Source organism: Dendronephthya gigantea, unplaced genomic scaffold (assembly GCF_004324835.1).
Source record: "Dendronephthya gigantea isolate DGI-Jeju-01 unplaced genomic scaffold, DenGig_1.0 000005F, whole genome shotgun sequence".
Lineage (NCBI taxonomy): Eukaryota > Metazoa > Cnidaria > Anthozoa > Malacalcyonacea > Nephtheidae > Dendronephthya > Dendronephthya gigantea.
The window spans coordinates 1-25,515 of NW_021163015.1; the positions used below are offsets into that span (position 1 = coordinate 1).

Below are 25,515 nucleotides of genomic sequence, written 5' to 3' on the forward strand. Positions count from 1 at the left end.
TTTCGAATAATTATATTCTTTATCTGAGGCAAGTAATATTAAGGCGGAAGGTTGCAATAGAAAACAATCTTAAATGAGTTTCTGAATGGCGACGAGTCTTAAAATAAGTGAAAATTGTTGAAAAAAAGTAGCTAATGAGTTCAACTTTTTGTTCAATATGAATCATTCATAAGGACCTGTTTTCATAATATTCCTATAACTTTGCATGCATGGTGACATCAAATTTCAAGTAAATTAGCTCTTAAAGTATAATTAACAATTAGACAACAAGTTCGAGTTTTCTAATTGTTTTAGTATACACCCTGTACCTAACACCGGGTGTTATTAAGTCAAGCGATGGGACAAGCTAGTCTTAGCCTCTTAGATTGCCAGATTCCTTATGAGGGTGATTGCTTGATATATTGGGGTGGTATGTGAGTCAAAGATTTTGAGATTTGGTTTTAGATTTTCCGAACACACAATAAAATTAATTTTACCAGTGAGCATTTGCGTCAGCTGTTTAGTGATTTTTTTATGTAACTGGTGTGGCATGTAAACCGAAGAGTTTCCTTTATTCTTAAATTTTCCAAACAAAAAATTATTGCCCTTATTACCAGTGAGCATTTGTCTTTGCTAAGTTTTCCGTGGTTGATATTTGTATTCTGAAATCAAGAACTGGAGCGTCACCGAGATCACTGGACCACTGAGATTCACCAAATGGATCAACTGTTGTGTTTTTGGATGGAACTTTCCATGTTACAGAACTGTTGAGTTTACCAATTAATCAGCGCAAATCCTCCTCCATCTGTTGTCATGTCACAATACACCTGCGGTAAAGAAAGCAATTAGGAATGGGACTAGAAAAGCAATTAGGATCGAATTATAAATATAAGACTAATGATAAATTCACCAAACCTCTTGGGAGCACCCCGATTGAAATTTATGTAATAAAATCCGTCTCGAGGTTCCCAATTCTTTTTCAAAATATCCGTGCAGTCGTAGCCGGGGTTAAAATATTCGCCAGACGGACTGGAACCTACAATGGAAACGTATGTTTATATTGGTGGTTTGAACAACTACACAAAACAAAAAAGTATCGAGAATTGACAGAAAATTCTGGGACTTTTAGAACACATTTCACATAGAACTTTACCGTCCGTTGTCATCCAAGCATAAACTCCATTTTCTTCCTTGCAAATTAACAGTTTGTCACTGTTTGAACGATCTTTGATCAATTTTAACAAACCACGTTCCTTCTTGCTACACGAGCCAGGATCATAACCTGTTTGAATGTCCACACTCTGGTAAAATACAGCAAGAATTAAAATTGGTTTAACGCGGAGGAGAGTATCGGTAAATACTTTCAAGTTCTCTTGTTCAGTTAATGTCATAGTTAAGCAAAGTATAATGTTAACATTGAAATCATCTGACCTTAATTTCAGGTGAAACAAACGAGATCCGTGAGATTAGGCCTGCAATTGTCAGCAGTTTAAAGCAAACTGACATGTTCAGCGCGCTAAAACAGAAAGTTGTTTGCGTAGTGAAAAACGTAAAAAAAATATAATTAAATGATAATCCGGACTTACAAAAATCGTATAATACGTATTAATCTGGGTCCCTGGAGCTATTTATGAAATGATGGATACGAGTGACCTCTAATGTCAGGCTTGTATCTTATATGCGTCCTACCCAATATGATTACATAAAAGCCGTATATTTTCCACTGCGTGGAATATGCAATTTCCCTTCTTTTTTTCAAATCCTTTCCGGGTCAAAAACTATTTAAGGTAAAGAGTAGAATTTTTTCACCACGTATAGATCTGCAACATAGATCGCTGGATGATTGGACGCGCTTACCCGCGTATTATGAATTGTCATAATCATTCGATGACAATGTGTCGTTTTCACAGACTTGGTGGCCGGAAAAAACTCTTTCAGCGGAAAGAGCAGCTTTCGTCTAGATTTTAGCAGATACAGGCCCGCTCATTTTGCCTCATCTTTCAGCTAACGTAATAAATAACATCCGGTGAATTAAACTAGCAACCTGCGTTGAATTGCAATACGATTTGTTATAACAATAGTTGAACCCTTCAGAAGGTCAGAACATGTTAGAACATGAAAAAAATACTGAAAAATACACTTCATTATTAGCCCAATGAATTATGTTATCAATACCTGTCGACATACCCACGATTTCTGAAATAAACTCTTAATAATTCTTATAACTAAAGATATTATAGAAATAAAATTTTATATTATTTGGTTGCTTAAACGAATGTCGTCGGAATTTTTATGATTGAATAAGAAAATCACGACACTGGTAAATGTAGTATATGGTGAAGTTTCAGACGCAATTACGGATAAATATACATATAACAACGACATTCAACTTACAAGATATACAAAGCTTCTGCCTTCTGAAATAACGCGGTTAGCGGCCAAACTGTGTTTTGTGCCCTGACTTGTAAGAGATCTTAATTCAGATTAACTTTGCATGCATGATGTTTTGAAAATGTACACTCCCGATCTCTTACGTTGACTGATGATGACATTATACGGGAAGTGGTCAAATATATAAAATGTTTCTGAAGCCTTTGTGAATGGCAGTGCGCGGTGGTGGACTGTTGATGTCCAAATGGCCAAACGTATTATTGCACGCTATAACTTATTCATTAATTACCATCACTTAAAGGTAGGGCGAAGTCTTGCCGTAATGTTAACAAACGCTTTGTTCACATTTCCAATCCGTATATATTTCCTAAAATATCAAAAACTTTCAGAATATTTGACACGCTTTTAGTTCGCTGAACTTTTAAATGAATATGAGAGAGAGTTTATTACAAAAAATGAGAAATTTGAGCAATTTTGAAACAAGTAGACTACTCATTTTCATGAGCAACTGTTTGAGCGACTGCAAAGCCTGTTTTCCACTTCAACCGTATCGTAGCGTAACGTAATGACTTAAGCAATGTCAATGATTAATGAGATACGCTACGTTTCACTACGATACGGTTGAGGTGGAAAACAGGCCTAACCCGCCTTTAATATTAATTAAATAATCATTTAAAATACTGCGACATTAATTAATTCGGAATTAAATCACATAATAACCAACTTGAAACTTGGGATTCAAAAAACATCCTCAAACTCACGTTCTTGGCGATTAAAGAGTTTTATCTTAAAACTGACTTGGACGAATTTTCATCTCTGCCTTTTTTAATGAATGCCATCTTTTCCAATCGTACCAGTTTATTCCAGTGGGACTAAACCGACCTTCGCCCAGGTACAGGCCGTTGAGGTTGGAATAGTGACAGTTGTTGAACCACCAACCTCCTTTCCATCTCGTAGCGCAATTACTACTCCAAGCATCATTGTCACTATCTTTGGTAGTGAACTGCATTTGATTGTGATAACCAAGAGAATCACCTGCGTCACCTTTTAAAAATATATTAAAAAATATCAATGAATATAACATTTAAAAACAGAAAGTGATGTCTTGAAATTTTCTATAACACTATTTAAATTCCGATGCGATCCTTCTGGAAAGTAATCCGTCTGCTATTAGACCTCGTTCTAAAATCGTATATTACCGAATCTGTATCTTAAGCAAATAATAAGATTAAGATGGAAGATTGAAATGGATGAAAAAATCTTTACTGCCTTTTCTGCAACCGCCGAATTTCCAGTTTTAATAGGAGTGCGTTTGCCACCGTTTCTCCTCATCGTTAATGACGAAAGGTGTAAAAACTTTGCACGATCTTTTAAAATAGAATGCAATAAGTGAAATTTATTTTATGAATCGCTCGGTTATTTATGCCAGTATGAATACCTACAACCTGCTCGTATTTTGGTCAAGAAAATGATTGAAACAAAAGCCGTGGAAAAATATGCTCAATGCAAAAATTTGGTGTTATTACGGCTCCTATATTTAGTCTTTAGTTGATTATAAACAAGTACTTGATATTTTTGTTCGCTGTATTATTTTTACCAAGAGTGTGATTTACCTGAAAAATTGCCGATATTCAATCTGTATTTGTCTGATTCATCAGCCACACTAAACGTTCCATATTTAGCGTAACCTTCCGCGCCATTGAAATCCATCAAATCAACTCTTAGAACATTTTGACCAGATTTGGACAAACGATGTATTTTATCAAGGCCCAACCAGAACTCGCCGTTAAGATCACCAAAGCCTGCTTTATAGTCTGACCATCCAAGGTAGAAATCTTGACTTCCATCTTGTCTTCTTTGAAACACGGTCCAGCCACCCCCGTCTGTGTTCATATCACATCTGACTTGAAACGGTCCCTGGCCATCAGGATCTATTATGTAGACTCCGTCCATTCTTCTTCCGGTTTGATAGAAATTGGCGCAACTCGCTGTCAAAATATTAGCAAAAGCTCTCCTAAGTTTTAATTGAAAAATGCCCAACAGCACCGTATCGTATCGTATCTATTTAAGATCACGTTATAACATTTAGTCGTTAGAACCTTTTATTCCCATTATCCGATTCAACTTATCCAAACGTGATGTAAGTTTAGCGACGGCAGCATTGACTTGTTGAGTAAGTTTGGCAATGGCGGAGTTAAGCTAGAAACGACAAAAGTGAATTTGGTTCAAAACAATTTGCGTGATTTTTGAGTGCAGGTTATTCGAATAATAAAGTTGCCCTGAAAACATCAAAACAGTGCAAAATCAAGGACTAAATGTCACATGTTATTTATCATTATTTTATAGACCTGAGGTGAGGGGGACTCGGCGAAATATTTCCCGAAGTGATGATATTTCCCGAGGGAAAATATCAATATGCATTATTTTCAGTGGGTGCGTGTAGTCCTCGCGAGACGTCGCGTGAGATAAATCTAATATCACAGTGTGATAAATTTAATGTCACACGCCTAGCACGAAAAATCAAACGGCTGGCTCGGAAATAGGGGACTGGGATGCAATACCACGAAAAATCTGCTCGTCACATGGTAGAAATAATGTTTTTTGATTAGCCAATTCGAATTTGAGATATAATATTAGTACTTATCCTTCGAATATTTATGCAGCGAATATATCGGAGTTTTGCAGCCGACTTTTTAAGTTGATCAGTTACGTCTTTCCAAAACAACATACCAAGCTCATATACTATAACTGTAAACTGTATATTTTAATGACAGCAAATACGGAATAAACAAAGCCACTTAATTGTTTAAAACACTTAGAGGCTTGTCGATTATACAGGGTGTATAAAAAAAATTCGAATCTAAATTTAGCGTGTAATAATGCAAAATATATTTGACAAATTTGGTTGATTTTTACACCATTGTGAAGTTCATTTATTTCTCTTTCAAATGACACGTACGTGCCATTTAGTTTAAAAGTGAAAGAGTACTGGTTCGACAAAAAAAGTTCATAAAAATCACAATTTTCCGTCGATGGGAATTGGACGTTTGTTTTATTGAAAATTAGTCCCAAAGGGCTTTAAAATCTAATTATTACGAAGACTAAAATGCAAATTTATCGCCAAAAATTCTGCTTATTCAATGTTCAACGATAGCTTTGAAGAACACAATGCCTCAATTAAGCACGGAACAACGAACATTTACTGATTAAATTTGCATTTTCTTTTGTCTGGAGGTCTCACTTCGAATTCCCATCGGCGGAAAAATTTGATTTCGAGCAACAATTTTTAAAAGTCGATAACTCGGCCAGTTTTGGCCGTGTCGATATAAGAATGGTATGAACGCAAACTAAATAAGCTAATCTTTGTTGCCATATAAAAATTATATCATTTACTTTAGTATTTTATACATAGCAGCCTGTCAAAGTTGCATTCGAATTTTTTTGATACACACTGTATATCTTTCTCTAAATTTCGCGCATGCACATAACCAGCAATACCATCCAACGGCCACGACATAGAATTTGGACAACTTTGGATTCCGCTATGTTCTGTCACAATACCCGGGTGGAATTAGTACCCGGCTCGCCCGGCGCTTCGCACGTGCTCTAGGTTATAAATTATCAATATTATAACTACCTTTTTCCCTTCCGCAATCACATTCCATCTTTCATTTGATCTTACATAAAGTTTTTGATTGTCCTTTCGAAATTTTAATATTCCTGAGACGGCTGGAATTTTACTAACACTTCCATTATCAGGAACAACTATAATCTAAGACAAAAATGGAATATTCAAAAATTCTTTTATAAGAGGAAAGTAAGGTTCAATAGAAAGCACAACTATATTTGATGATTTAAAATTAGATTGGAATGGACCAGAGCATGGAATTATTACTATTATATCATGTTATTACTTACTCCGCCATTTAAAAGCGGATCGTTTCTGGAACAACGACCCTAAAAAGAAGTAATGCATAATCACTTGCAACGCCCACATTTAAGTGCCTCCAAAAAATACACATTCTAATTGCAATGAATATAATTATAAGTCAGTTATCTCTGCCACGGACAAGCAAGCAATATTCGTGCTGACTTACTCTCTTAGGGACAACATTTTGACCAACCAACTTGTACCAGACCTCGTCTCCGTTAGTTTCAGAAACTTTATAATCCATGCATTTGTTCCAAACTTTCTTTGGAGAAGATGTCCTCACCCAGAACCATGAATAAACATTCTTTATCAAAGTTGCGCCAGGTTTTGCCTTACAATCTGTGCCACAGAGATCTTCTGTGCTATCTGGTGGACTAAAACAACTGCAGCACTAAAATTCAGATTAATTCCTTGAAATCAGTTCAATACAGGCACATACGGTCTCAAAATGTTTTCCATCACTAGAAGTCTGGGATTATACGCCTACACGAAGTTCGAATGCTTGTTCAAAAATGCAAACTTATCCTTGATATATGTATGATCCCGGGAATTTAAAGTCTACAAAGTCTGGAATGACAATAGCTCTATTGACCTACCACTCCTTTATCACAGCCGATAAATGCAGATGAATTGTGACTGATTCCAGATGTTTCGCTCACCACACTGTAGCTGTAATATATAAGTTGAAATCACCAATCACAAATCTCCGTTTTGTTGATTACTTTTTTATGCGATTTCAACTCTAGTTAACTTCTCCCCTGCATATTCTATTGTATTCTATGGAGGCACTTATTCACCGTCATTGACTACACCAGCAATTTTAAAATTTTAAACGATGTTGCGATGTCAGTCAAACAAACCTCTTGATATCACGTTTCTTAAAAAGACAATATAAAATGAATACATCATCGCTTTAATTTAACAAAAATGTGTAAGGATCGTTGAGGAGAGAAGGGGGGGGGGACCAATTGTGAATTTTTCCTTTTGAATGGATAAAGTTTAGAAATTTAAAGTTTCATAAGTTTCCTCATTTCTCTCCCTACATCTCGGGCCCAAATTAAAATAAGATACGCCAGGTACATCCCTAGTGTTGCTGCTTAGTTTATACCTGAAAGATCCTGACGAGTCAGTTTGAATAGGATATACGCGGTGGAAAGCAAAACCTTGGGGACATTGTTTTTCGAAGCATTCGTTCATCATTGCCTGAAAATAAATGGAAAATGTATTTATTTAGCGTCTTTCAGGAATTAAGCAAGCAAAATATGCTTTGTTCGTTTCGTCAAGGCATGCGATTAGGCATCAAGGCATGCCAACAAAATGTCCAACAATCTTAAAACTATAAACAGGAAAATGAGCAACAACTTAAAAAACTAACCCATCCAGATTTTAGAAAAAAATGGCGAAATGTTCCAAATTGTGAGCAGCGAAATTTTGTCGCGACAATTTTCTCAGTCTGAAGATCTTTGACATAAGCGATGTCACCAATGCCTGGTGATGTTGCTCCACAACCCCCTTGATTAGCAATCATGATGTTTTTGAGAGGACGAATATTTCGCAGTCTGTACGACCTGCAAAGATAAAAATTATTTGAAGTGTGAATATATTTTACAATTGACACAAGAAAAATAGAAATAACTGATCTTAGACTACCATAAATAATTTTAAATATGCAAATGTTGAGTTACTGAATTATTGACTCAAGATAAAGCCATGAGGATGATTTTTTGATCCCCTGAGTGCAGGTGTTCCTTGATCAATAACTCAAATACTTGGGAATTTGTTCTCAAATTTTTAACAGACAACGACTTATTCTTATTACCAGTGAGCATTTGTCTTAGCCAAGTTTTCCCTTGTGGATATTTGTATTCTGAAATCAAGAACTGGAGCGTCACCGAGATCACTGGACCACTGAGATTCACCAAATGGATCAACTGTTGTGTTTTTGGATGGAACTTTCCATGTTACAGAATTGTTGAGTTTACCAATCAGCGCAAATCCTCCTCCATCTGTTGTCATGTCACAATAGACCTGCGGTAAAAATGAGCAATTAAGAATGGGCAGAAGATAGCACTGCGTGATCTAGGGCGTAACTGGAACGATAATTGAGTGGGTGAGGAATATTTATATATTCAATTCTGCCCGTCGGATTTCTAATGTGAACTATTCCACTTACAAAAGAAATGCATCGGCTAGAACCAGCTAAATTAGTATCGAAACTCCGAGATCGAATTATAAAAAGGACCAATAATAAATTTACCAACCCTCTTGGGAGCACCTCGATTCAAATTTATCCAATAAAATCCATCTCGAGACTCAAAATTCTTATTCAGAATATCCGTGCAGTCGTAGCCGGGGTTGAAATATTCGCCAGACGGACTGGAACCTAGAATGGAAATGATTGTTCATTTGGGCGTTTCGAAAAACTAAACAAAAGTGTCGGGAATTGACAGAATATCTGGAACTTTTGCACGTTACGCATAGAACTTTACCGTCCGTAGTTTTCCAGGCATAAACTCCATTTTGTTCAGCGCAAATTAACAGTTTATCATTGTTTGAACGATCCTTGATCAATTTTAACAAACCACGTTCCTTCTTGCTACACGAGCCAGGATCATAACCTGTTTGAATGTCCACACTCTGGTAAAATACAGCAAGAAATTTTTTTTTAATTTTAATAATCAATTATTGGACGAGGTCGAATTTCCAATTATTCTGCGAGCCACCGACAAATCACGATATTTTGCGAGAACCGAGTAATGGTTTTATCATTCACTTATTATTTTTTTGGTATTTTCTGCGTTTTTTCTTCGAGTAAGCAATACAACTCATTTTCCGAAAGTACACCAAAGCGAGTCGCCATTATTATTTACAAAAGAGTATCAGCTCAGAGTATTATTTGCAGCTGAGCAACGTTTTTAACAAATGCGCATGCTCAGAGTATTTTTTGCACGGTTAACTGCAGGTAAATTAACCAATCAAAATTGAGAATACGATAAAGTGAATCATAACACGAATTAACATTGAAACATCTGACCTTAATTTCAGGAGAGACAAATGAGTTCCACGTGATCAGGACATTAATTACCAGCAGTTTGAAACGAAACATATTCAGCATACTGAAACAGAGAGTTGTTTGCCTATGTGAAATACATGACCAGAAATATGATAATCGGGGCTTACTAACTTATTGAAATCGGTCCACTTATTAGCCTGGATCTCGTATTTATTAAATGATTGAAATGTCTGACTCTGAAGGTTCGCTGGTATAGCTGAGATTAGACGCAATACCACCATAAGCTCTAGAATATATCTTTTTTACGCCCGACTCTGGCGACTCAATATTAGAAGAGGGGCAAGAGCCTTCGTTTTTTCAACTCTGTACGAGAGCCACAAGATACATAGCGCTGCATGTTCAGGATTTCGCAATGCACTTGGAATTGTCGCTTTGTCTTGTTACTGCGTCGCGCATTGCACGAACGCAGTCTAAAATTGCCGTCGGTGTTTTGTTTGTTTGTTTTTTTCGTGTTTTTTTTACGTTTTCGACCCGGTCTTCCTGGCCGCGCAGGCCAAATAAGATACTCCGGCGTATTTTGAACTCGTCTGATTTCGTATCGAAATATTTTCGTGCTAAACACACTTCAAATAGTAATCTAAGCCTAGTAACCCCCACAAAAGAGATATTTTACTGAAACAAAGATTGAAAAAGTTTGTTGTCGCCGGGATTCGAACTCTGGTCGTGCGAACCAAAAGCAGGAAACTGCATGCACGAACGTCATATAAAATAACACGTACACGAGTCGCTGTGCATGGCCAATAGCGCAGGAAATCTAGACGTCTGTCGTTCGAGAAAATACGTACAGGTAATCATAATGCTGGATTCTCGTCTTGTCTTGTTTGATATGCTCACTCGGCATACACTAGCACAAACTGATCATGGTAAACCTACACTAAAACGGGTTTACAGACAACGATCACATGAATTATGAAAGCCTTGTATGCCATGAAAGCCTTATATGCTGTGAAAGCCTTGTATGCCATTCTATGCCATTTTTCAATCAAACCGCACCTTCCTTTCAAGGGTAAAAACGGCCAGACCGATCCTATGATTCCAAACTCAGCCTTATTCACGTATATTGTTAGCTACATATGCCTAGCACCAATAATGCAGTTTTACCCGTATATTCTGTACGAAGTGCTCTATTTACTAGAAACCCTAAGAAAGAAACATTTTTCTAAAGGAATAAATATTGACAGGAAATGGGGCACAGTTGCATGCAACGATTGGCGCGACGCAGTTACCGCGCCAGAATTGGCGTCTTGTTTATATAGTAGGACAGATCATGTATTATATTTTTCGGATTTTTTTTTGGATCGTACATTCATGCAGTAGGAGAATATAAAACGTTTTCTCTGATTTTCTACATTTGTTGAGCTAATCTATTCTGGAGATTCTCGAAAAGGTATATCCACACAGCGATTTTCGGGTTTCGTTCGTGAATTAGACGTTGCATAGCATGCCACAAATGGGGTTATAGTGCAAAATATGTATGGATTGAAACTTTTAAACTGACCTTGTGTTTCAGATGTGTGACGGGAAAGTAAGACAAACTATTTCAACGTGCTTAATTGCAATCCGCTGAAAATTTTGGCAATTTCAAATAAAAATAAATAAACTTATACATTAATTAATTAAATAAAAAGCGTACCATTAATGAATTCATTCCGGCATTGGAGCATATTTTGCACAAATCACTGAATAACCAATCAGGGATCAATTTACCTTACCATATTTGGATTCAAAAACAAGATGCAATATGTTCAACTGTTTCGTGCAAACGTCCGATATGTCTTGAACATTAATTACTGTTTTATATCCTACTTGACATTAATTATTTGATTAAAATAGTGTAACAATATTAATTGTTTCGGGCATTGGAGCATATTTTCGACGGACTAAAATCACATAATAAGCAATCGAAAATAAGTTTATCTAATTGTTATAGAAAAAATCCTCAAACTTATATTTTTGCAAGTAAGTATAATTATGTCCCTGTATCTCTGTCTTAACCTCAAAACTAGCTTCGACGAATTTTTATCTCCGTTTTTTTCATTGAAAAATAGTGCCAACTAGACCAGTTTATTGCGATGCCGTCAGTCAGACCTGCACCCAGGTACATGCTATTGAGGTTGGAAAAATAACAGGTCTTGTACCACCAAGTTCCTTTGTACTTCGTAGCACAATTATCACTATCAACATCATTGTCACTATCCTTGGTAGTGAACTACATTTGATTGTAAAAAGCGAGGGAGTTGCCTGCGTCACCTATTACGAATATAATTAAACTGACTTATCTGTGAGTAACGTCCCTTAACCTTTGTTTAATTAACAAATGAAGTTCAACATGGTTAATGCCAAAAGGTAGAATAACTTTGAGGTGTAATAAACTTGTTAAATTTGAAAAATTCAATCATGTATTTTTTGTGCCCTGAAAATACCACAGAAGAGCTCAGTTGTTTTTGCCAACATGGTTCTTGCAACCTGACAGTTTTATCAAAACATTAATTAAAACGAAAGACAGGCATAAATATGGTAAAATCAAAATTGGGCCGGTTGTATCAAACTCTTTAAATACATTTTGCATAGTTAAATCCTAGTTAACCCAGAAATACACGACTCTGATTGGCCAATTCTCTCTTTAACTACAGTTAAAAGTTAACTAGTCTGTTATACAACTGCATGGCCCCTGGTGGTGGTGTTATTAGGAATAAAAAAACGTATATCGATGAAATATAGTATCATTTTGAACTTTCATAATCATGTGTATGGTAAATAACACACCAGGCAGGGTGTGTTTTACCTGAATAACTGCCGATATTCAATCTGTATTTGTCTGATTCATCAGCAACACTAAACGTTCCATATTTAGCGTGACGTTCAGCGCCATTGAAATCCATCAAATCAACTCTTAGAACATTTTGACCAGATTTGGACAAACGATGTATTTTATCAAGACCCAGCCAGAAGTCGCCGTTAAGATCACCAAAGCCTGCTTTATAGTTTGACCATCCCAGGTAGAAATCTTGACTTCCATCTTGTCTTCTTTGAAACATGGTCCAGCCCCCCCTGTCTGTGCTCATATCACATCTGACTTGAAACGATCCCAGACCATCAGGATCTATTGTGTAAACACCATCTTTTCTTGCTCCGGTTTTATAGAAATTGGCGCAACTCGCTGTCAAAATATTTAGGAAACATTCTCCTAAGTTTTAATTGAAGAATGCACAACAGCACCGTATCGTATCGTATCGTATCTATTTAAGGTCACGTTATAACATGTAGTCGTTAGAACCTTTTATTCCCACTGTCCGATTCAACTTATCCAAACGTGATGTAAGTTTAGCGACGGCAGCATTGACTTGTTGAGTAAGTTTGGCCATGGCGTAGTTAAGCTATAAACGACAAACATGAATTTGGTTCAAAACAATTTACGTGATTTTTGAGTGCAGGTTATTCAAATGATAAAGTTCGATGAGTGTTCCACCTTGAAAACATCAAAACAGTGCAAAATCTTCCAGGACTAAATGTCACATGTTATTTATCATTATTTTATAGACCTGATGTTAGGGAGATTCCGCGAAATATTTCCCAAAGTGATGATATTACCCGAGGACTTCGCCCGAGGAAAATATCATATGCATTATTTTCAGTGGGTGCGTGTAGTCCTCGCGAGACGTCGCGTCAGCTAAATCTAATATCAAAGTGTGATTAATTTAATGTCACACGCCTAGCACAAAAAATCACACGCCTGGCTCGGAAATAGGGGACTGGGATGCGATACCACAAAAAATCTCCTCGTCACATGGTAGAAATAATGTTTTTTGATTGGTTAATTTGAATTTGATGTATAATATTAGTACTTATTCTTCGAATATTTATGCAGCGAATATATCGGAGTTTTGCAGCCGACTTTTCCAGTTGATCGGTTATGTCTTTGTAAAACGACATACCAAGTTCATATACTATAACTGTAAACAGCTGTATAGTTTAATGACAGCAAATACGGAAGACACTTTATTTTTTAAAACACTTGGAGGCTTATCGATTACATATCTTTCTCTCTTTCATCGCACATAGGCATTACTCAATTATTTTGTAAAGTGTTTTTCCATTCAAATTTCGCGCATGCACATAACTAACAATATCATCCAACGGCCACGACATAGAATTTAGAGAACTTTGGATTCCGCTATGTTCTGTCAAAATTCCCGGGTGTAATTGTAAATCTCCGGGCGGAATTAGTGCCCTCCCGCGGCGCTTCGCACGTGCTCGAGGTTATAAAATTAATTATGAATATTACGACTACATTCTTTACCACATTTGCGCCAGGTTTTGCCTTACAATCGGTGCCACAAAGATCGTCTGTGCTATCTGGTGGACTAAAACAACTGCAGCACTAAAATTGAGATTGACACCTTGGATTAAATATTTGTGCATACATGGACTAAACACTTTATCATAACTATAGAAGTCACGGTTTTTACGCCTATAAGGCATCAAAGCTAGTTCGAAGCCTTGTTTAAAAATGCTAATACGTGATATTATTATTATTATTATTATTATTATACATAAAACATACTCCCAATAGGGCTTTTCAGTATGTACTAACAAGGCTAAAAATAGGTATATTTCTATCTACAATTACGTTATTGACTATGCTATGTTTATAAAATATGTTTACAATTAAGAGAAATCCTAGTTATATAGTTATACTAAGATTTTAATACTTTAACTAAGATAGGTTTCCGTTAACGTTATTTGTTAACATATTTTTCTTTAAGTGCTTCTTAAATGTTTTAAAAGGTAGTTTTTTAAAATCTTTATCTAAAATGTTCCAGATTTTTATTGCTCTATAGCAAAAACTTCTTTGACCTGATGTTGTTTTGCATGGGGGAATGTCAAGGTCGTCTTTATTCCGGGTGTTCTTGTTGTGAACTGCATTTCGTTTTAAAAACTGGTCACATAAGTACGGCGGTGCAAGTTCGTTCATGCATTTATAACATTAGTGTATCTCTGTACTGTAAATGTTCCTTGACTGGGAGCCAACCGATCGCCTGTAGTACTGGTGTTATGTGGTCGTATTTCCTTGTATTTGTTTATAATCCTACAAGCAAAATTTTGTACTTTTTCGAGTTTTTTTATGTTGTTTGCCGTATGTATTCGACCCACCGTAGAGCAGTAATACAATCTGCTCATCACTAGGGCATTGACAATCGTGTGGAGGGTTTCGCTATCGAAGCTGTCTTCTTACTTCTATTTATTTGGTACAGTTTTGCCATTTGAAGATTTGATATGACGTGTCGTATATTCATCATATTAACTTAAATAAACTGTCCATGAATAGCCCTAGGTCTTGGCGTAAGAGGAAGGTGTGATCTCTTTTCCTAGGAACGAGATAACCAGTCCTTCAGTAAGGTTTCCGATTAACTGTCGAGTGCCTATTAGCATTAATTTTGTCTTTTCAGGGTTAATTAACAGCTTATTTGTGAAACACCATGTTGCAATCCTCTTAAGATCCTCTTCTATGTTACTTTTTGCATCGATTATATTCGTGATTGGAAAGGACATGAATATTTTCGAATCATCCACAAATGATTCTAACTTAGCTGTTTTTGGTGCTGTTGGAAGGTCGTTTATATAGATGCAAAATAACAGAGGTGACAATATTGCCCCTTGTGGGACGCCATGAGTGATTGAAGAGTTTCTGATACTGAAGAGCCAATGCGTACGTATTGCTTTCTGTCTGAAAGGTAGCTTCTAAACCAATTTAGAGCCTTACGAGATACTCCAATATGCTTAGTTTTTGAAGCAATATTGTGTGGTCGATGCTATCGAAGGCTTTGGACAGATCTAACAGAATAAGGGCAGATAGCTCTTTGTTATCCATTGCGTTCAGGAAAAAATCGTTTACTAATATATTGAGGGTTTCCGTTGAATGGTACTTTCTGTTTCCACTCTGGTGTGCCGTAAGGTGGCCGGTCCGGTTTAAAAAACTCGTGAATTGATTTAAGGCCGCTTTCTCACATACCTTCGAGATTACATTGAGCATTGAGAGGGGACGGTTGTTGGAGGCTATTTCGTGATCCCCTTCTTTTAATATTGGTATGATTTCTGCTATTTTCCAGGCTTCTGGAAACGTATTAGTTGTAAATGAACTGTTGATGATATCCGTCAGGGGCTAAGATTACTTGGAGGCAGTCTTTAATAGTTCTCATACTGATTTTGTCGGGACCTGGTGATTTATTTGATGGCATAGATGTTAGTATGCGTTCAATTTCCGCACAGGTAACAGGTATGAAGTGGAATGACTCTTCGATCGGACATTGTAGGTTCTTGATTTCACAGGCAGACATGGAAGATATATTGATGTTATTATCTAAGGCCAGTTGCGTAGCTGTTTCGGCGGCTGTTATCCCTACTGACTGGAAAAAACTGTTAAAATCGTTGGCAACCTCTTCCTGGTTTTTGCTGTATATTGGGGTTGTTTTGTCTCTAGACGGAATGCGGCTATGAATTACTTTCCAAAGTGACCCAGGTTTGTCTTTATGTGTATTAACTTCAGTGCGGACGTAGTCTTTCTCTGCGACTTTTAAGGTGGATTTGATTGATTTTTGGACTGTTTTAAAGTTCTTCCAGTCCTCCATTTCTCGTGTCTGTTTGTATCGACGATGTAGCTGGTCTCTGTAGATCATTTGTTTTTGATGTCAGCAGTAACAAATGGACAGATCGACGTCGAATCTTGACCTCTTTAATTGGAGCATGGACAGCCAAAGTAGTAGAGAGGACATCATTAAGTTTTCTGAGTTTTGAATTGACATTGGAATCGAAAAAGATAGAAATGAGTTCTTGTGATCTTGTACCAAGATGGGTAATGAACTTTGAACTATCATAGCTTTTATAGCTTCGCGTCAGGATGCTCTGTACTGATGGCTTAGGAAGTTTCATGTTTAACGCGGTGTATACTGGTAGGTGGTCGCTTATGAGTGTGTCCATAACACCACTTTGATGGACAAGGTTGGGTGATGAAGTTATGATTACGTCGATTAGTGATTCACAAGTGTTTGTGATCCTGGTTGGTGAAGTGATCAATTGCTTTAAGTTCATCTCGTACATGAAGTTTTCCAATGCTGTGGTCTCAGCGGTGACCTTCATGGTGTTGCAATTGAGGTCTCCCAAAATAAATATGGGTTTGTCCTGCATGGCGGCTTGCATATAACTTGCTTTTAGGTTGTTTTCTAGGCAGGACGGCGGGCAGTCTGGTGGTCTATATGATACACAGAGCAGGATAGATCTTAACTTTTTAGTCTGAAGTTTGAGCCAAAGCTGCTGGAAGTAATCGGTGGAAACTGATGATATTTCCTTCAGTACGGTGACCTTAATATCACTCCGAATGTACGCAGCTACCCCTCCTCCTCTTTTGTGGAGGCGGTCTTGGCGGTAAATTTTATAGCCCTCCAAGTTGATCTCGGCATTTGGTATGGTTGTGTTTAACCAAGTCTCTGATAATGTTATTGCCTCAATCCTTGTCTTTGAAACAAATTCGGCGAATTGGATCCAATGGGAGGTATTTCGTAGAGACCTTATATTTAAGTGTACCAGACGGAAATGGGGGGACTTTGAAATGTTATAATTTTGCGGAGTGTCCCGTTCTATACTAAGGTCTTTCAGGGTCGAGTGTTCATTCCAAGACCTGCCTTCAGTGGTAGGAATGTCGATCATATTGGGATTTCGTAAAAGCTTGTTTTGCTTGGTATTTCGTTTGTTAATTAATTTAACATTGTGATTCGTAATCCTCACAGGTATCGGATAGACTTTATCAGGATTTCGTGAGGGATCGACGTGGCATGCATCGTTATCTAGACCCATGTTCCATTCTGGTCTACAGTACGATTGATGGGTTGGTAGGCTTGGCGGAAGTATTGTTTGTAAATGGGTGATTGGGGACGTTGGCTCAGAGTTGACTGCTGTGGGTGGTGTACATGGAAAGGCGGGAATTGGTTCTGGCCCAATGACTGGTAGGTAAGTGGTTTGTTTAGGCAATGTGATTGGTACGATGGTAACTTCCTTAGGTGTTTTACCTGATATGGTGGTGGGCTGTTTACACGTGTCCGATATTTGGCCGGTGTATGGTTTGTCAATCTCCGGTGAAAAGGAGGCCTGTTTCTGCGATCAGATTTCCGGCGGTTAGCGCTGTTATTAGTGTTGGCTTTTGGTGGAAAGTCCGCCGGTTGTCCTGTCTACTCGAGCCAAAGGAGGACTTTTGGGATTTTGGGTTTTTTGTAGAAATGTGGGGCCGATTGGTTTGAGTGTAGTTACTGGATACTTTGGTTTCTTTTGGATATGTGTTCTTATGTATATCTCTGTGTTTCGCTTTATATGAACGTAGCTGTTCGTTCAGATGGTAGTGGGTGTATTCTTTGCTTTGTTGTTGTCTATATGACCTGATTTGCATCTTTTGATCTTTAATCGCTCGAGTATTGCCTTTGTTTTTATATGAAAGAGGGGTGGGTTCTTTGTGCATATGGTCGTTATCATTAGCCTGTTTGACATTTGGATTTGTGGGGGCGGTAATTGCCGGATTTTCCTCGGCCTCGTTAGGCTTGCAAGTTGAGGGTATCGTATCTTCGAGTAATATGATGTTAGGAATTTGATCTTTATCCGGATTTAGCTGTCGTTCGCCTGTTCCTTTATTGACCATACGTTTGATTTCAATTAGGTCTCTTTCCATCTGTTTTATTTTTCCTGTTTCCTTTGAGAATTCTTGCATTTGCAATTCAAATTTGTTAATGTTGTGGCCAGGGAATGAACGACCTTCTTGTACGTTTGCTAAAGATTGTAGGGCATCGGTTTTTGATTGTAATATCTCGATATCGAGTCTAATACCGTCGAGATCAGTTGTGATTTGAGTACATGAACACTGATCAGAAAGTTTTTTGGGTGGCTCGCTACTTGCTCCGCTCTCGTCATTCAAGCGTGGTAGGCCAAGGCCAAGCGTTGCTTCGCCCATTAGGATGTTACAAAACTGCTTTTTGATTCTATTGGCTTCTCTGCCACTGAGTTGGAGCTTCTTCTGTTTTCTCCACCACATTATTGTCGTTTGGCCATTGCTGTAGGATTTTCGCTCGTCTCCCGGTGATTTCCAAGTACCGTTAAGATCAATATTCAAATCTACAAATCGTTTGAGAGATTCGAAATCTCCTGACCAGGAGAGTTTCAAGTGGGAGTTTAGTTCACCACAAATGACGTTGTTATCGTTGTTTGATTGTGTAGAATCGATATCTCCATCCGATGGTTGGGAATTACTGTTGGCATTCGAGTTAATCGAAGAGCGCAAAATCTCCTGGCACTCCGGGCAAGATATAGGCATGGTTCAGAGAATTTAAAGTCTACAAAGTCTGAAATAACAACAGTTCTGTTGACGTACCACTCCTTTATCACAGCCGATAAATGCGGTTGAATTGCGACTGATTCCAGATGTTTCGCTAACCACACTGTAGCTGTGATATACAGAAATCATCAAAAAATCATTTTTTTGTTATTTTGTGAATCATGTGATTTCAACTTTAGTAAACATCTCCTTTTCACAATCTATTCTATTCAATGAAGACACTGAAAACCGATATTGACTACCGTTGCTATTTCGAATTTGTAAATAATGTTACAATAAAACAAAGCCTTCATACCAAGTTTTTTTAAAAACAATATACCCGGAATACATCATTCCGTTTAATCTAAAAAAAATGTTTTTGGACCGTTGGGTAAGGAAGGGGGAGGGTAGGTGCAATTTCCCTTTTGACAGGGTATAGTTGCTAAAATTAATTCCAAATCAGCATCACCTTTTGCCTCTTGATCAAAAACCGGGACCCGTATAGAAATAAGATGCGGTAAGTGCATCCCAATGTCGTTGCTAAGTTATACCTGAAAGATCCTGACGAGTCAGTTTGAATGGGAAACTTTGGGTGAAAAGCAAAACCTTGAGGACATTGTTTTTCGAAGCATTCGTTCATCATTGCCTGAAAATAAATGGAAAATGTATTTGATTTGTGTGTTTCTGGAACTAAGCAACTGATAAATGCTCGTTTCTTTTAATATAAAAGCAATGAAGTACACCAAAAAAAGGTTCGTTGAACTATCACTAAAATTCTAAACAGGACGATGAACAACAACGCTAAATACCAACCCATCCAATTTTTAGAAAAAAGTGTTGATGTAGTCCAAACTGTGAACAGCGGAATTTTGTCGCGACAATTTTCTCAGTCCGGAGATCTTTGACATAAGCGATGTCACCAATGCCTGGTGATGTTGCTCCACAACCCCCCTGATTAACAATCATGATATTTTTAAGAGGACGGGTATTTCGCAGTCTGTAGGACCTGCCAAGATAAGGAATAATTTTAGGGAAGATGTTTTGGTTTAGAAAGATGGTTTGAGTGCATAAATATTTAGTTGCTGGAATATGAAGATTCAAGCGATTGAATAATTTGGTCTTAGATTGACAGATTTCTTATGAAGGCCTTGTCTTGATTTACCGTGGTCGTATGTGACTCAAAGCAGTTTGGAGATTTGATATTAGATTTTCAACAGACAATAAATTTAATTCATTATTACCAGTGAGCATTTGCTTTGGCTAGGTTTTCCGTTGTGGATATTTGTATTCTGAAATCAAGAACTTGAGCGTCACCAAGATCACTGGACCACTGAGACTCACCAAATGGATCAACTGTTGTGTTTTTGGATGGAACTTTCCATGTTACAGAACTGTTGAGTTTACCAATCAGTGCAAATCCTCCTCCATCTGTTGTCATGTCACAATAAACCTGCGGTAAAAATGAGCAATTAAGAATGGGCAGAAAATAGAACGATGATTGAGGGGGGTATTTATATATCCAGTTCTGCCCGTCGGATTTCTATTATCATTTGCCAGCTATTCCACTTACAAAAGAAATGCATCGGGCAAAACCGACTGAATATATAAAAACTCCGAGATCGAATCATAAAAAGGACCAATAATAAATTTACCAACCCTCTTGGGAGCACCTCGATTCAAATTTATCCAATAAAATCCATCTCGAGACTCAAAATTCTTATTCAGAATATCCGTGCAGTCGTAGCCGGGGTTGAAAAATTCGCCAGATGGACTGGAACCTAGAATGGAAATGATTGTTCATTGCGGTTCGAAAAACTGCACAAAATGGTCGGGAATCGACAGAGAATTCTGGAACTTTCAGAACACGTCACACTCGGAACTTTACCGTCCGTTGTTTTCCAGACATAAACTCCATTTTGTTCAGCACAAACTAACAGTTTATCATTGTTTGAACGATCTTTGATCAATTTTAACAAACCACGTTCCTTCTTGCTACACGAGCCAGGATCATAACCTGTTTGAATGTCCACAATCTGTCAAGATACATCAACAAATTTGATTTTGATTCCGCTTGGTCGATTCGAGAGAAACAACTTTGTTTAGTGAATAAAATTGAAAGAAAAATGATGAGATAAGAAATAACAAATAATAAAATAATTAACCTCGAGACTTATCTGACCTTTTTTTCAGGAGAGACAAATGAGATCCATGAGATCAGGACATTAATTACCAGCAGTTTAAAACGAAGCATGTTTATTGCGCTATAAAAGAAAGTTATTTTCGTACGATAAAAAACAAGAAAAAATACTGAATACTTATGGGTTTACCTGTTTTGATAGGAAAATCAGTACAAACATTACTGCAGTAGTGTTATGTCTTATCTTTACCATACACTAAATGGTATTCCACTGTTTACTATATAGATAGTCAAACCTTAGAGCCGAGGTCACTCGGGTCAGGATATGCTAGAGCATGCATACAAGACTTAAAAATACTTTTTTTCTTATAACATTAGGTTTTCACAATGAAATGAATGAATTTATGGTTATAATGGCGGCTGCATGGTTTTAAATCTAACACAACACAATATGCGTTATGATTTCTCATCAATTACACTATAATACCAAATATCTATGTTGTTAAATTAATATGTGTTGAATTAATTCCGAAGCAAGTTCTGTGTTATATTTATGGCTCAAACGGATGTCGCTAAATAAGCAAACTATGCTATACAACGCACAATTTTTATTTTTCTGAAACGTTTTGTTAGTAATGGGATTGCAACGTAGATTTTCGACGATGAACAACAAAAACGCTCTAAAGCAATTACAAGTCCATTTGGCATTTCGACTGTCATATAAATATCACAAACATTCGTTACACGTGCATTCATTTGCCGTCTTAGCTGTCGTAGTCTTTTCCGTGAAAATCAAAGTAGAATGTTAACTTACCTCATATCACATTCAACGACGTTAATTCCCACAAAACGCTTCTGAAATAGACGCGGCTAACTAAACTGTTTCCGACCTCACCAGTGAGTGATAAAAGATCTGAAAAATAATTCAAAAATCTATGACATTCCGATCTGTCATCTCGATATAATGTTTCATTTAATTAATTCCACCATTACCAGAAACTTCGATCATTATTATTCATGCCATTAGATAGATACAGATAGTTTAATATTTTCGTAAACCTGCAGTAACAAAGACTAAATTACGTGCCGAGAGTAAGCTAAAAAGTAGCTAAACATTCCCTACGCTAAACATTATCATACTTCTTTCCGACCAATGTTACTGAAGGACCTTAAGATACACAAAATCTACGACGCGGACATGACATGAAGTCAGCCTTTAGTGTAGCATGACATGTAGTCAAGCCTTTGTTATATCTGATTGCCTGGATATTATACAGGGTGAGTAAAAAAAACTGACACCTTTGAAATTTAAATTAGCCGCATAGCGGCTGTAATGTGACAGAAGTTCCCTAAAATATCTCATGGGTATACGAAGCATATTACATATATTTTATATTTAACCTAAAACATAAGTTTGTTCCCTTTGGGAGTTAAAATGCATTCTAAGCTCTGTAAATACAAAAGAACAGTTTTATCAAATCGTTTTTGTTGATTGAACACATGGGTCAGTCATGGGAGTTAATTGTCATATTCCAGCCATAAGTTCGCAGCTAATTTGAATTTCAAAGGTGTCAGTTTTTTTACTCACCCTGTATATGATTGAAACCCCCAATTGAAAGCAAGACGCTTTTATTTGAATGCTCGACCTAATAACTACGCTATTCACAACACGTAAATGATATGCAAAGTTAAAATTTACCATAACAATGCCGCTTGTGATTGGAAGAAATAGCCACGTGTGTTAGACAGTGGAACATAAAAGAAGGGCGTGTAACAGAGAACGCCATTCATGCTCAGTTTATACGCGGAGTGCTTGACGGAGAAACGAGACGAGTGTATGACCCACGAAAATTTTGTTACCAAGCTCTAACAGGATAGCACTATGGCCGATGAACCAGAAGTTCAATACCCTATTGCTGATGATCAACAAGCAGCCCCACAGCCTCCAATTAATGAACCTGTACAGCCACCGGCCGCTGTTGAAGCTGGCGCCGCACAAGGCGATCCTAATGGACCAGACCTTGAGGTTGGTATTAAATCTTGTCTCGTCAAAATTCCGTATTTATCGTAATTTTATTAGTTCTATAATTTACGGTACCAGTGTGATGCTTGTCGACATATTATTTTGTCGTCCGTTCTATCAACGTACTGTCTGTGATATACATATCTAGATATGACCGATCATAGTCCTTGTTGGGTCCTTAGGCATTGCGATAATCGATTTCGCGCGACTCTTTTATATTGTTATTTGTCACTTGAGATGTTTGAGCGGACCTACTTATGTGTGTGTAATTGTAATACAAATTACACTAGTATCTGTGACCCTTTGAGCTACTGTCTTGAAATTTACATATCAAATAGAGTTTTTTCATTCGCTTCAAGCGGGAATAAAACACAAGTTATTGTTATAGTTGTTTACGCGATGGATTTCGCGGGATTTGCTTGGTTTGTAATTTCTTGACTGTGATGGTCAAGGGTGGTTGCAAATGGAACAAGCAGGAATAAAATACAAGCTATTGTTATAGTTGTTTACGCGATGGATTTCGCGGGATTTGCTTGGTTTGTAATTTCTTGACTGTGATGGTCAAGGGTGGTTGCAAATGGAACAAGCAGGAATAAAATACAAGCTATTGTTATAGTTGTTTACGCGATGGATTTCGCGGGATTTGCTTGGTTTGTAATTTCTTGACTGTGATGGTCAAGGGTGGTTGCAAATGGAACAAGCAAGAATAAAATACAAGCTATTGTTATAGTTGTTTACGCGATGGATCTCGTGGGATTTGCTTGGTTTGTAATTTCTTGACTTTGATGGTCAAGGGTGGTTGCAAATGAATAAACGACAATAAAACACAAGCTATTGTTTTAGCTGTTTACGCGATGGATTTCGCGCGATTTGCTTGGTTTGTAATTTCTTGACGGTGAAGGTCAAGGGTGGTTGCAAATGGAACAAGCAGGAATAAAATACAAGCTATTGTTTTAGCTGTTTACGTGATGGATTTCACGGGATTTGCTTGGGTTTGTAATTTCTTGACTGTATGGTCAAGGGTGAATTGCAAATGAATAAACGACAATAAAATATAAGCTATTGTTATAGCTCTTTACGCGATGGGTCTCGCGGGATTTGTTTGGTTGTAGTTTCTTCACTGCAATAGTCGGGGCTCAGCGTAGATTGTCAGTCCACTAAAGAGCATTTACACGATCAATTTCGCGGGGTATCGATTCGTTTGCTTTGTATAAATTTCCTCCACTGTGCCGTGGTGGCTGAAGTTAGACTGTAAATGAACAAGCTTAAATTTGGATATAAGCAGATACATATTATAATAGATATTGTCACTGTTTACGTGATGCAGTTCATACAAATACATCAACAATCAAACAAACTCTTGGTGTAGTTGTTGTACAAGGAAGTTACGCTGTAGTAAAGTATGTTGTAATCAACTATCGTTTCAGTTGATAATGTATCGCAGAAATGAGCTCTGAATATAATGGTTATGCTGAAATTGTACGAGATTGATTTTCATGCTCTAATCTTCTGGGTGTAAGTTAGTGATTATACGACAGATACTTAGCATGGAATTATTCTCATAGAGCACCAGTGGCTGAACATATGCCTATCATCACGGCGCACGTGTTAATGGTTATAATCTTAGTGACAGTGTTCCCTCTTTCCTTTAGCAACTACGCGAAGAATTACGTCAATTACGCCAGTCAGTAGATGAGGTATCCCAGGCTTCTGTGGAGAGTTTAAGGAGACGAATGTTGCTGTATACAGCTCGTCCACTCACAGATTTCAATAACTATGAAGCTTTGGAGATGTTGGATTCTCTTCAAAGCACGGCCAAGGATAAAGCACACGAGAAAAGAGATTATTATAGAGTGGCATACCAGACAGCTAGAGAGAAGGTTAACCTGCCAGCACCTCAATTTCAAATGCTAATCCGTCGATTATTGGGTGACAAAGACCATGACAAAGTACTCGACATTGTTGCAAAAGTGGAAAAGACTCTCCGTAAAGAACAGTCACGTCGTCCAACGCCAACATGGTTCTCTTATCGCGAACGCGGTCGGTCGACACGAGCATCACCAGCTCCGCGCTGTTATTTTTGCCATAAACCGGGGCATTTCAAGGCTGACTGTAATGAGTTCCGTCGGTCGACCCAGGCTCGCCAAGCCAAGCACCCTTCTGGTGAAACGCGAAAGGCTCAATAACTTATAGTCTGTCTAATAACTCTCCTTTATATGTGGACTTCAGTGTAAAGAATTGTGAACATGTTTTGGTTATAAACCGCAATAAAATAAGCAGTTAAAAAAAAAAAAAAAAAAAAAAAAAATAAAAAAAAAATGAAACAATAAATGAATGAATGAAAATAACAAACAAGCACGTCCGTGGTTTGTATGTCTATATCTGAGTCATTGGGAATATAGCAGTTTCGAAAAAGGGTACCTAAATCAACCCCCCCGATTTTCGGGTCAAAGCTGTTGTCTTCCTGTTGACTTGGCGGGGTCTCCTATGGTTTTCCTTGTTCCCCTTTTAGGCTAATTGGCACTGGGAAAAGGATTCTGACTTTGATTTTCATCTACAACAAATCGATACACCTTTTACGGACCAACAATGGGTAAACTTTCGGGGACGCCCCGTCAAGGTCAGTGGG

The 25,515-nt window shown here is 37.5% G+C and overlaps 3 protein-coding genes and 1 long non-coding RNA gene across 5 annotated transcripts; 1 reads left to right on the plus strand and 3 right to left on the minus strand.

Annotated features, from left to right (window-relative positions):
• Nucleotides 1-621: 621 nt before the first annotated feature.
• Nucleotides 622-1,583, minus strand: LOC114516378. The gene is made up of 4 exons (XM_028535835.1): nucleotides 1,411-1,583; nucleotides 1,133-1,280; nucleotides 895-1,015; nucleotides 622-806 (listed from the first exon to the last, which is right to left on the minus strand). The coding sequence occupies exons 1-4, from the start codon at nucleotides 1,483-1,485 to the stop codon at nucleotides 791-793; spliced, it is 360 nt and encodes a 119-aa protein (XP_028391636.1). The 5' UTR covers nucleotides 1,486-1,583; the 3' UTR covers nucleotides 622-790.
• Nucleotides 1,584-2,725: 1,142 nt separating this feature from the next.
• On the minus strand, nucleotides 2,726-18,859 carry LOC114516311. Its single transcript, XM_028535745.1, has 17 exons — nucleotides 18,784-18,859; nucleotides 13,675-13,755; nucleotides 12,652-12,751; nucleotides 12,160-12,534; nucleotides 9,336-9,417; nucleotides 8,791-8,938; nucleotides 8,563-8,684; nucleotides 8,121-8,329; nucleotides 7,677-7,869; nucleotides 7,410-7,504; nucleotides 6,898-6,970; nucleotides 6,468-6,692; nucleotides 6,289-6,327; nucleotides 6,008-6,142; nucleotides 4,470-4,569; nucleotides 3,984-4,358; nucleotides 2,726-3,414 (listed from the first exon to the last, which is right to left on the minus strand). The coding sequence occupies exons 5-17, from the start codon at nucleotides 9,414-9,416 to the stop codon at nucleotides 3,158-3,160; spliced, it is 2,052 nt and encodes a 683-aa protein (XP_028391546.1). The 5' UTR covers nucleotide 9,417; nucleotides 12,160-12,534; nucleotides 12,652-12,751; nucleotides 13,675-13,755; nucleotides 18,784-18,859; the 3' UTR covers nucleotides 2,726-3,157.
• A 1,215-nt stretch (nucleotides 18,860-20,074) lies between these two features.
• LOC114516323 lies at nucleotides 20,075-20,743 on the minus strand. 2 transcript variants are annotated; one of them, XR_003686287.1, is made up of 3 exons: nucleotides 20,705-20,743; nucleotides 20,383-20,504; nucleotides 20,075-20,176 (listed from the first exon to the last, which is right to left on the minus strand). It is a non-coding gene; the product is annotated as an uncharacterized LOC114516323 (long non-coding RNA). The 2 variants fall into 2 exon arrangements; XR_003686288.1 differs by lacking the exon at nucleotides 20,705-20,743 and adding an exon at nucleotides 20,612-20,628.
• A 1,928-nt stretch (nucleotides 20,744-22,671) lies between these two features.
• Nucleotides 22,672-25,072, plus strand: LOC114516368. Its single transcript, XM_028535822.1, has 2 exons — nucleotides 22,672-22,889; nucleotides 24,539-25,072. The coding sequence occupies exons 1-2, from the start codon at nucleotides 22,746-22,748 to the stop codon at nucleotides 25,070-25,072; spliced, it is 678 nt and encodes a 225-aa protein (XP_028391623.1). The 5' UTR covers nucleotides 22,672-22,745.
• Nucleotides 25,073-25,515: the final 443 nt, after the last annotated feature.